At 43.2% G+C, this 12,296-nt stretch overlaps 1 protein-coding gene across 2 annotated transcripts in view; it reads left to right on the top strand.

Annotated features, from left to right (window-relative positions):
* LOC117472793 (paxillin-like) overlaps nucleotides 1-12,199 on the top strand; it is a 20,933-nt gene extending 8,734 nt beyond the window's left edge. Inside the window, exons 2-11 of one of the 2 annotated variants that reach the window (XM_034118197.1) lie at nucleotides 2,374-2,582; nucleotides 2,974-3,056; nucleotides 3,168-3,307; nucleotides 3,387-3,567; nucleotides 4,892-5,006; nucleotides 8,010-8,171; nucleotides 8,849-9,022; nucleotides 9,107-9,188; nucleotides 9,283-9,431; nucleotides 9,981-12,199. In XM_034118197.1, coding sequence (XP_033974088.1) covers nucleotides 2,374-2,582; nucleotides 2,974-3,056; nucleotides 3,168-3,307; nucleotides 3,387-3,567; nucleotides 4,892-5,006; nucleotides 8,010-8,171; nucleotides 8,849-9,022; nucleotides 9,107-9,188; nucleotides 9,283-9,431; nucleotides 9,981-10,247 — 1,562 coding nt within the window. In that variant the 3' untranslated portion in view covers nucleotides 10,248-12,199. Of the gene's footprint in view, nucleotides 1-2,373; nucleotides 2,583-2,973; nucleotides 3,057-3,167; nucleotides 3,308-3,383; nucleotides 3,568-4,891; nucleotides 5,007-8,009; nucleotides 8,172-8,848; nucleotides 9,023-9,106; nucleotides 9,189-9,282; nucleotides 9,432-9,980 lie in introns of both variants that reach the window. The other variant, XM_034118196.1, reaches the window with a different exon arrangement.
* The last annotated feature ends 97 nt before the right edge of the window (nucleotides 12,200-12,296 follow it).

The following is a 12,296-nucleotide window of genomic DNA, read 5'->3' as shown; positions in this document are numbered from 1 at the left end:
TTATTTATTTATAAATGCATATTTGAGGGTGAGAGTTATTTTATCTGGCAGTTTTTCAGTGTTTATAAGAGGTGCACTGCGAAGATACCAAACATATAAAACCTGGAAATAAGTTTGCGTATTTGCACCTTTTGGTTAGATGCCTGAAATAAGGTCTTTGGTCAACACAAGATTGTCACCTTTGTTCTACGACATAACACATGTTGGTAAATGAATATCCCACATGTGAATTTTCAAGCAAAGTGGCTAAATGAGATGACATTACACACCGAATGCCAGTCCCCCTTAAGCCTGCTGTGGTGACGTTAACATCACGCCACAGTAGTATAGATCTTTATAACCTACGCTGAATGAATAAAAACTATTTAAATATCGTTGAAGTTTGTTTGCCACAGAGCTTATTCTCTGCAACTCTCCAATATCAAAGGAAAAAATCCCATTGGGTTATCTAGCACAGGCGCTAAGCTAACTCCTAGGTTGGCCTATAACAATACGTCATCCCTGCAGCACTCAAATGTACTGTCACCCAATTTTGGCTCTGAAACCACTCCCCCCAGTAGACTGGCAACATGCTGTCACACTGTTGCTCACACCATCTTTGTCTGTGCTGCTGTCTGCTTCACACACATACACACACACACACACACATATATTCTGTTTGGAAGATATTACAGATACGAAGCACTAATGTGAGTACAAAAAATAGCTTTAATTTTTTGCCCTGGATAACTGGGATTTGCTTTATTCTTGTGATGTTTTTATGTTTACATGATGTATCCAGTCTATCGTAAGCCTGAGAGTGTCACTTAATTATCCAGATATACTGATATTTTTTTTTTATGGTTACCTTATTGTGAAGGTAGTGTCTGCCAGTTTCAATAATCAATGAGCAAACTGCTTCATGAGCTTTCACTGGTGTGAAGTTAGACTTGATCCATGTCTCTAACTGATTATCAGCTTAGGCTCTTAGCTACTGATTTACAGTGGGATTCCATCCTCTCTTCACCAAAGTCCCACTTCTATTATTTTTGTATTTATATGTTTCGAAACCTCAAGAATTACATGTATTCTCTTTGCAGATTCATATTGTCTTTTGAAATAATTCCTACGTTTTTTTACACATTAATCAGATTTAAAATGTAAGGCAACCATTTTTTACTAATTGATATTTTAGCAGCCTGTTAATAGATCTGAGCAACCATCTGGTTACTTCTTTAGAGCCTGAATCTCTGCTGTTCTAAGTTTCAAAGTGCAGTGATCTCATGAAACGGACTGTATCTGTGCCAAGCCTCTGTAGTGTAACAGTATGCAGGCGGGCGATTGCGGTCTATTCTGGACGGGTTGAGGATGGATGGATAGTGTGATGTAAGATTCTATTTTGCTTCATATCCCCCCCCCCCCCAAACCCAGGCCTAGATTCAGAAATGCTCTCTGTCACTTTTTGTTCTTATCAGACTCTCTTGTTAAGTTCACACTGATTCTCATGGGACTATTTAAAGAAATTCTTCGCGGGTCAATGATGTTAATGTTTAATTTTTTTTACTTGCCCCTATAAACCATTTTTTTATTTGATTGGTGGTTATCAAATAACGACAAAGTCTAAAGCTAATTGTCCATTTTACCTTCTGTAATGTTTTGCTTGTACTTGTAAACATTCTGCTTGTACATTGCCCATTTTTACAGTTCAGAGAAACAGTTAATGTTTTTTTCTGAACCAACATTAAATTAATGTTCTTGTTGAGTCCTAAATAATTTACACAGGTATAAGATTTAGAAATGACAGATGAAGCTCACAGACAGGGAGCTCTCACTGTCAGCAGGGTCGTATTTTGAGTGTGTACTGATGGTAAAAGTATGTTGGGGATTTCAGAGGGATATTTCATGAATCCTAATGTGTTCATGTATGAAGTTTGGCTCGGTGATGCAGTGTGCCATGCTGTGATGGTGACAGGTCCTAACCTTTCTGTTGAACGATCGTTGCTGAGGAAAAGCTTTTTTTAGAGACAAGTTGGAATGAGAGATTGACTCAGACAGGCTGCCATTGTCATTTTACAGCCAACACCACAGTCGGTAGTCGCCTCAGAGCTTCCAACAACCCCAATAAAGAATGAATTGGTCTCCAGCACAACCATGTTCGCAGGTTGAAGTATGTCACAAACAGTTCAGGATAGTTTTCCTCTGGCAAGCTCCAATACCATGAAGACTGTGTTTGTGATTTTGCTTTATAAATGAAATTAAGAAATACAAGTATGCGTAGTTATTTGACCAGCCATGGTAATTGGGACCTAATGTGTTATATATTTTCGTGGTACGTTATTTCTCCTAGTTGTAAGCACACCTTGCAACAAACATTGTACCTTTCTAATCTTTCAGACGCGTTGCTGGCGGACCTGGAATCCACTACGTCTCACATCGCAAAGCGTCCGGTGTTCTTTCCTGAGGAGACCCCCTACTCCATCCCCACCGGAGGACACTCCTACCAGGATGTGTCTGTTCCACCTCCAGTCCCTCCGCCACCCTCAGCCGAGGCTCTGAACGGGTCCCTGACCGATCAGCAGGACTCCCCCCACTCCTCTCAGCATGTAGGTCTCTATAGTAGAAACTATCTTTCTACATGAAGTTTTTTAACAAACAGGATTGTTTAAAGTGAAGGGCTTAACAAGCACAAGAGGAAGTGACATAACACAAGATAAGATTTTGTAGATGTGGGGAAAATGTAGTAAAAAGGAGTATGATTTTTATCTGCTATATAAAAGATGCAATTTTCTTTGCCGAAGTCTGACCTTATGGTTTGAAAACATCGCTGGCCACTTTTAAAACCGATAATCAGGTTGGTGTTGAAGTTGATGAATCAAGTGAGAACGAACCATTGAATGCTTGTACATTTGACAGGCACAAAACGCAGCCAGGATGTTCAGTTTACACCGTTAACAGCTCGTTTGTCAGTCTGTATGACAGATGTGTCCTCTGCAGTCATTAGGTTCAGCCCAGAAGAGCTGGTCCAGGGACAGCAGCAGCCCTTCATTGTCTCACATTGAAGAGGACCACGTGTACAGGTAACATTTGCACGCTTGAATACTTTTGTGTATAGAATTGTGTGTATCCTCTGTCATTTTCTTTCAGCTGTAGCTACCATAAAAAGTTGTTTCTGTCTGTCTCCTCCTTAGTTTTCCAAACAAACAGAAGTCCTCGGACTCGTCGACAGCAGCCATGACCTCTGCCATGGGCAGTAACCTGTCCGAGCTCGACAGGCTGCTGCTGGAACTCAACGCGGTGCAACAGAGCTCCCCTTCATTCCCCACTACAGGTAAACACAGACACCCTCGGCTTTATCACTTCTGTTTGTAGTGAGCAGGATTAATTGTACTGTCATGTGTCCACAGAAGAGGCCGCTCCACCCTTACCGTCCTGCAGCATCACGCACTACGAGAACGGCGGCGCCCCTGACATCAGGGTGAGCCCTCCCCTTCAGGAGAAACCCAAGAGGAACGGCACGAGGCTGGAGGAGGCCCGACCCAGCATGGAGAGTCTGCTGGACGAGCTGGAGGGCTCAGTGCCTTCACCCAGGTACACTCTTCACTCTTAGGGCCTGAGTCCACAGAGCGCCTTCATCTGGCAGAAAGGAGCTGGATAGAGCCTCCTTCCAGCGTTTCATGAAGAAGACCTTTGGGCACTTTTTTTATTGTTTCTATAGCCGCGTTCACACCGGAGTACTTTTCACCGTACTTTTCGCGTTTAGTTCCGTGAGTACCCCTTATGTCGCGTTCACACCAAAAATTGAAACCAATATCTCGTCAAACTGTGACAGTAGTTGTAAGAAGGACTAGCATTGCCCCCCTGGATTTGATCATCTGTTTGTGCTACTATATATTTGTTTGACATTGTTTTTTCACCATGAGAAACACGTTTGCTCTGAGACTTTGTATGAATGAGCTTCACTGCTCAGTCTGAAAGCTGTAAAGCAAGGGAGGAGGACGATCAACATACGGAGATAAAAGTCACATTGGCAGCAACATCCAGTGTCGATCTGGCCCAACAAACGGGCTGTTCTGTTTACAATGCGCTCACTCCTGATTGGAAACATTTGGAAAAATATGCTGGTGCTGGAAAAAGAGACAATATGTGGACATGGGCCCTAACTTAGCATGTGTTTATATAAAAGTAGGGATGTCTCGAGTCCTGATCCGATACTTCTTATGATACAGATGCATAGTGCAACTACATTAATGTTTTGTATCAAAATCAATCTGCATTCCTTCAGTTGCTGTGCATGAAAGCTTTGCTTGGAAGTTGAAGACAAAAACAAAGGATCGGTTCTGGCTCTTTATAGGCCATATCAATCGGTTGGAAAAATACTTTTATGGGCGCGGCGACCAATCTTTGAGATTGGACCGGAACATCCCTTTATGAAAGCTGTAGAAAGGGAAAGTTATTATGTTTTGAAGTGAGGTTATATGAGTCCGTGTAATACCTAGAGCAGATGGCAGTTGGAGTTACTGCAGAGGAGTTAAGCAATGTCCTTCTGTGGACCGGGGCAGCACCAAAACATTTTTCAGCCCCCTAAAAAAGTCAATCTCAGTTAGGTGTACACTATATTTAGAAAGTGTACACCGCTTTAGCTTGCCGGCAGCCCTTTTCTAACATTATATCCACACATGCACCAGACTCCTTTAACCAAAACAGTCATTTCACTTCTCAGTTCTTGTCTTTCTGCAATACTTAGCCAGTGTTTGTTTTTCCTCTTAATACGTTGATTATGTATTGCATGCACCAAAGGCAAACAAACCTGAGTCTGATTCTAATCTTCGACAATAGATATTTTGAGTGCTGCTTTTACTAAGGCTTTGTTGTTTTGATGTGTTTACAAATCATCATAATTTGTATTTTACAGTTGCTCTGCCCGCCACAGTGATTTGGACACACCCTCTCAGCAGCAAGCCAGAATTTCAGCTTCCTGTGCAACAAGAGAGCTAGACGAGCTGATGGCTTCTCTGTCTGACTTTAAGGTACAAAGCCGCATGAGTGAACACCTTATCAACAAACACTTCTCCTGTCCTCTCCCTCTTACCTTTGTTCTGCTTCTCTGTCCTTCAGCCCAGTTCTTTGGGCTCTCTGCTGGATCCAGCTTCTTCCACCTCTCCTCATCCTCCAGTTTCTTCCTCCGTCACCCCAGTGGCTTCTCCTTTTCCTAGCCTGTCCCACCCGTCTACCTGTGCCTCTCCTCTTTTCTCTTCACCTGCTGGTTTTGAGCTGCACATAGACGAGGACGGAGGAGACGGTGGCATGTCGATAAATCGTTTCTGTCGCCACAGTCCTATATCCTCTCTTTCTGCAGCCAGTGACTTAGACCAGGACTCTATCATAGACGTCTCTGCCTCCATGCTGTCCTCCCAAACCATGTCCCTGCTAGTCCTCTCTCAGGCCCCTTCCTCTAACTCCAACCTTATGAGAAATAGCCCAAGTCCTTCCAACACCACCACCACCCCTTCCCTTACCTCTGTTAACACTGTCCTGGACCACAAGTCCTCCAAGTCCCCCAGTCCATCTGTAGAGCGGGTCTCGCCCTCAAATACTGTCGGTCAATTCCCTTCTTCTCCTGCGCCTACGAGCAAGGAGGGTCCTTCATTTCAAGATATCGTTTTGAATTTCTCCACTCCACCTCCTGTCAAAAGCTTCACCCCTTCTCCCTCAGCTCAAAAGACTCCTTCACCCATCCCAGTCGCTGCACATGCTTACTCAAAAACATCCTCGCCATCTCCAGTTTCTCAATATAAGGCCCCTTCTCCACCAGCCTTCAAAAGCCCCAGCAGCCCCTTCCCTGCACAGCCCCCCTCGATGGGGGAGCCCTCCCTGGACGAGGCACTGGACAAGCTGCTAGCCATGAGTTTTGCACAGAATAACTCACAGGTGGAGGAGCTAAAGATGGACGCACAGTGTCTCGAGGTGCAGGAGGAGCTCATCCTGCCCTTGGACAGGAACAGCGTGCAGCCTGAGACTTTCACCAGCGCCACCAACACCATCACAGACGGCTCTTTGGACGGAGGCACTAACGGGGATGGAGATCTGGATTGGGCGGATGAGGAGTTTTCCATGTCCTTCCACGACGGGCTGGACGGCACCATGACGCCTTTCACCGAGAGGCCGTACACAGATGGCAGCATGACCCCGCTGACAGAGGCCAGCTGGATGGATGGCTCCATGACCCCGTCTACATGCCCCGGGACCCCCGACGTGGCCCTGGACCTGCCCCTCATGCAGACGCCCACTATAGACAGAGTGTCTGCTTCCGGACATGTATGCATCTCCACTCCTGCCTGACACCACATGGGCTTGTTTTGCTCACATTGTTTTTGCTTTAGAGTGTGAAGCTCCCCCTGCTTCAAGGGTTCTTCTTTTTGAAAAGCTGAAACATGATCCACAATATTTATCTACGTGTCCTTTTTACACAGAGAAGGGAATTGTTATGCAATATTATATCATATTTCAATAATGGATTATTATTAAGTTCTGGAGTATAGCAAAAAATAACTAATAAAAAATCGTATCCGGCTTCCATTGTTTACTCTTAGTTTCGATTTTATTTTCATAGATAATTGATTGATTCAAAAAAAACTTTCGCCTTACTATTGAGCATCATCAATAGCATTAGATAAACATTGATCTGGGCAGAAACCGTATCATGTTTGAGCTTTGCAAAAAAGGAAGGAAATGATATATATGAATATTGATAGTCAAAACAAAGCTGATGGAGTACAAGCTAGCTCAGAAGACCCTCTGTGTAGTGACAGTTTTTGCTTTGAAACTGCACTTATAAATAACCCACTGATTGACAGTACAGCACTACTCAGCATGACACTGTTGCACCAGATGTGTGTGAAGGACCTAACACGCCCTGCTGTGGTTGTTTGAGTGACTACAAAGGCTGGAAAAGATTTGATCAGTAAGGGCTTTTTTTATTGTTGAAGGCATGCAAGAGGTGCATGAAGTGTGACTCTTGAGCTCACTGACCACAGCATCCCGGCCTATCAGGGATTTAAATCAGCATTTGACTCACCCGCTGCCTCAGAGCTCTGCTGTAGCTGCTTCATGTTTGGTGTGGACGTTTTGGTAAAGTGCTCACCATTCCCTCCCAGATAAAGTCAGTGATTAGGCGCACTAAGGAGACTCCCAACGTCCACCCCATGTTCCGAGACGGTCACCTGCGCAGGAAGATGGGACCCGTCATTGTAAACAAGAGCACTTCTCAGGACCGCCTCATCGAGGAGCTTCAGGGAAAGTTTGGTATTGGTCGCTCAGAGCGCCGGCGTAAACAGTCCGACGAGTGGATGACGGATGGCGTCATCGTATCGTCCAAACCTCAGCGTTTCCGTCCCGAGGGGGCGGGCAGCGAGGTGGACAAGGTTGGCTTCAGTGTGCCGAACCGCAAATATTTCACAATGAATTCACCTTTTAGTTTTCTACACACTTTGCTCTCTGTGTTCCCTCCTTCTCTGTTTTTCTCTACTCTTTTCTCAGATCATAGTTCACCTAGAGTCGCCTGTCCCTGTGAGGAAGGTGCTCCCCCCTCCCTCCCCCCCTGCCCCCCGCCGCCCTCCTATCATAGAAGAACCCAAGCGACCATTCATAGTACACCAGCCGCCTTTCCCCATCCCTCCACCACTCCCTCCACCTCCTCCCCATCTCCGCGAACCAGTTCCTATAAAAGCCCCACCTCCACCAGCCCCAATTCGGGAACCTCCTGCTCCCAAACCAGAGCCCCCTCCACGTGTTATTAAAAGCCCACCCCCCCCTTCACCTGTGAAGCCGGTCACACCGATTCCACCCAGAGTACTGGTGTCAGTAGGCTGCCAAACTGAGTATGACCCAATCTTCCCTCCAATGCAGGCATGAACCCCCCTCTCTTACCCCTTCTTCTTATTTCCACTTTTGAACTGTTTAACCGTAGTTACCTCAAACATATTTTAGTGATGTTCCTGTGTGTATCAGTCTTCATAATTGAACCGTTTCAGATTATGGCCCAGGGGAAGGGTGGTGTTCCTGGTGGTCCTCCGACGCAGGTCAACAAGCTGGACAACATGCTGGGCAGCCTGCAGTCGGACCTCAACAAACTGGGCGTGCAGACGGTGGCTAAAGGGGTCTGCGGAGCCTGCTGCAAGCCAATCGTGGGACAGGTAAGATGCGGTTTAGATTTGACAAATAATACATCTGTAATACAAATAAGTTATTTGTATAAACATGTTTAGAGTTTGCATATTCGGGCTGTCCAGAAGCTTCTATTAAGGTTTTGAAATAAAGCTTATAATATCTGTCATCATATTTTTCAGCCTAAATTAAATGTGGGAGGATAAAGGTGTTTTGTGGTTATAAAAATGATATATAATATAATATTGCTCCTGGACGTCCCTTTCAAATAGATGAAATAGACACCCTTTGTGTGTAGCATATGAGAGAGCAAACTGTTTTTGGACCCCAGTTAAAACACAGTTTTGAAAGGTTTAAAGTGGATTGAAGCTGAATATTTAATTAAAGTAACATATCTGTTGAATTTTGAAAATGACTACTTCTATATTTCCTCAATAAATGTGACTTTTGGATTTAAAAACAACTTTACAAGTTATGGAAAATGTTTGGTTTACATGAGCATCCTAAACAGCCATCACTGGAATATTATTCTACAAATAATGTTATACTGAAAATATTCATGACGTCTGTAGTTATCTTGATCTGTAACTGTGAAGAAATATTGGGTTTAAAACTAAAAGAAATAGACATGCAAAAAATATTTAGAATTGTCAACGGTATTGTTGGTTTCAGCCCTAATTCACAATCCACTCTCCTGTTGGTGCAGGTGGTGACCGCCATGGGGCGCACATGGCACCCTGAACACTTTGTGTGCACTCACTGTCAAGAGGAGATCGGCTCCAGGAACTTCTTTGAGCGTGAAGGATTGCCGTACTGCGAGACAGATTACCACAACCTGTTCTCCCCACGCTGCCACTACTGCAACGGGCCCATCCTGGATGTGAGTCCTTGCTGTGTTCACATGTGCTCATTTCTCTTTGTAGATTACAGTCATCCAACAAAACATGTTGTCGTCTCTTTTCAGAAAGTTGTGACGGCGCTGGATAGGACATGGCATCCCGAACACTTCTTCTGCGCTCAGTGTGGATCCTTCTTTGGCCCAGAAGGTACTGGGCTTTATTTTTGGAGTTATATGTACAGTACATAAATAGTAGTACAAAGGATTAAGATGTGTTGTCTGTTTCTCTTACTCCTTTAAAGGCTTTCATGAAAAGGACGGGAAAGCCTTTTGCAGGAAGGACTACTTTGACATGTTTGCACCAAAATGTGGCGGCTGTGCCAGAGCCATTTTGGAGAACTACATCTCAGCGCTGAACAGCCTTTGGCATCCTGAGTGTTTTGTTTGCAGGGTGTGTATCTTTTATTCCTCTCATTCTGGTGTGTTTTCATGAGTTTAGCTGGAGTGCCTCTAAAGACGTTGTACAGGAGCTTATATGGATCAAAAAGCTGTGGACAGAATCATTCCTATAGACACCTGTTTGGATATTTAAACTAATACTTCATTTGTTTTCATTCATACATGACAACATGTGGGAACATTATAAGTAAATGATGATATTAGACATTGAAAGCCTACAGTTTTATTTGTTAGGCCTGTTAGAAATGTCAATCTTTAAAATGTATTAGAAATACTTGGGAAATAGGAAATGTGTGAATTGTAAAACACTCAATAACATCTTATTTGTTAATTCATTTACAGAATACCTCTCACAGTAACGTCATATAAAAAAGTATAGTGGAATCATCAAGAATCATATTTTGTTGGGATGCTCAGAGCAAATGTACTGTCTAATTTCTTAATCTGTAGAAACCCTGTTTCTAAAAGATGTTTCCACTGTAACAATAACAATAGTATGTGAATAACGGCATGTTCCTCGGCCCTCTGTTATCTTTCTCAGGAGTGCTTCACCCCGTTTGTGAACGGCAGTTTCTTCGAGCATGACGGCCAGCCGTACTGTGAAGTGCACTACCACGAGCGGCGCGGCTCGCTCTGCTCCGGCTGCCAGAAGCCCATCACGGGGCGCTGCATCACCGCCATGGCTAAGAAGTTCCACCCGGAGCACTTTGTCTGCGCCTTCTGCCTGAAGCAGCTCAACAAAGGCACCTTCAAAGAACAGAACGACAAACCCTACTGCCACGGCTGCTTCGTCAAGCTGTTCAGTTAGAGAGAGAGAGAGAGAGGGCGAGAGAGAGAGAGAGAGCGAGCGTTTATGGGTCAGGGCTGAGGTCAGCGTCTAGAGAATCTTTAGCACAGGTGGGGGGGGGCGGGGTTAATTGTGTTTATATCAAAGAAGGTGGTCTGTGATCTGAGGGTGACATTGGAAGTGTGTGTGGACTAGGAATGTGCATGTGGTTGAAGCAGCAGACTCTCTCTGCCAGACTTAAATACTTTCAAGACGTCCCGGTTTTCAGACTGACAGCGATGCGGCTTCAAAGCTCTTCTAGGTTTGGAGTTGGTCAGGACGTGTGAAAAAGATACACGAAGGTGACATTACATTTTTTATAAATCAACACTGAGATGCACACAACAAGATTTTCTTCTTAATCCTCTGAAATGTGTTGGATCATTTCAACAAGGAAATAGCTGTGTGTAAATCATTTTAGTTTGTATGTGGTTAGATGGTGAAACTGAACCCTGTGGAGATGCTCTGCATGTGGGACCTTGTTGCTCACTGGTTGAGCGTGTCATTTTAGAAACAACAGAGATATATCAATTGAGAAAAACCGCAGTTGTTTATTAACATAACAATTTAAACTGCAAAGGAGGGTAGAAGGCTTTCCCCCCCATCATGTTGTGACAGAGCAGGAGGATAAATCCATGAGTCCATATACTGGAAATGCTTCTTCAGCATTTACAATAATGTTCATTGTTGTATGCGTGAAATGGATTCTAGGGTTTATACCATTTTACAGACTCAAGAAACACGTGTATACATTTTCTTCGTATGGATACCAGAGCTGCAACAGTAAGAGTTTTCACTATTTTCTTAAAGTTTATAGACTGAAGATTAATCATTATTAAATTAATCTGAAGATTGATCCATATAAAATAATCATTAGTTTACAAAGTTTGAACTTCACAAATACTTTGAAAACAGTTTTTAAATTCAGAGTGTCCAATACACCAGTTACCTTTTATTCAAAGATAATCATGTCTGGTTGAATATTGTTTTGATATCATCAATTATGAAACTCAGAATGTACCATCCCCCAGTAGCTGCAGTATTCCCCGAGTTACGTATGTTTGAGCCAACCTCTCGTTTTTGTGCTGCCAAATCATTCCTTGTATTTTCACAGAAGAAAAGAGAAAATAATCTGAAAACAGATCCTTGCCTTTGTCTCTTTGCAGTGAAGTGGAATCACACAAAGATATTGGGAGTGTACGGTGCATCTAACACTCACGTTATTCTTTCTAGGTACTTCCTGAGGAGTTCTTGTGTAAATATCAAATGCAGCTACATGTTGCAGTACTGGCATGTGTTAACCACTCATTCAGAGGGAGAGGGCTGAAGGCAGAGATACTTTGATATTGTTGGTGTCATTACTGTATTGAGAAGCTGATGAATGTTCACTTTGAAGAAGTGCAAAATACGAGAGGATTTGTCTGTGATATTCCAATGACTATGAATCAGCTTGTAACGTCTGATTATATCTGTCTGTGCCATTGTTTCAGTACCATGTCTAATAACACTGGCCATTTCAGCAAGTACACTAATTACAGTTCAATAGTCCACAGTTGTGTTTTCATGTTATTAGTCTGTGAGTCCACTGAAAAATGTCGGTTGTAAAGTGGTGGTTTGTTGATGACTCAGCATCTGAGTCGCATCTACTGTATACATGTAATCAGATACAGAAACATATATCGTGCCTTTTGTCTTGTTCAGGGAATACTAGAGCCTTAAATATGTTCTCACTCTATTTAAGATATCATGTAACAGTTGTCTTTTCAAATCAATTTAGTGGAGTGTGATTTAACCAAAGCCATACCATCTTTGAATTGTTTTTTGTGTCTGAACACTTTTTTTTCCTTTTCTCTCCGAATGTCAATAGTAATGGACAAAATGTTTCTTCACTTCTAGTCTGATTACGCAAATAAATTCTGTTTTGCTATCAAAAATATTGTGCTTTATTTGTGATATGCTTTGTGCTCAACTTTACACTCAAGTTAATGGAAACACAAACATTATTCAAACTGATCAAATGGGAAAGACCTT

Source organism: Trematomus bernacchii, unplaced genomic scaffold (assembly GCF_902827165.1).
Source record: "Trematomus bernacchii unplaced genomic scaffold, fTreBer1.1, whole genome shotgun sequence".
Lineage (NCBI taxonomy): Eukaryota > Metazoa > Chordata > Actinopteri > Perciformes > Nototheniidae > Trematomus > Trematomus bernacchii.
The sequence above is the reverse complement of the archived record's forward strand: the minus strand, read 5'-3'. Positions and strand labels throughout refer to the sequence as shown.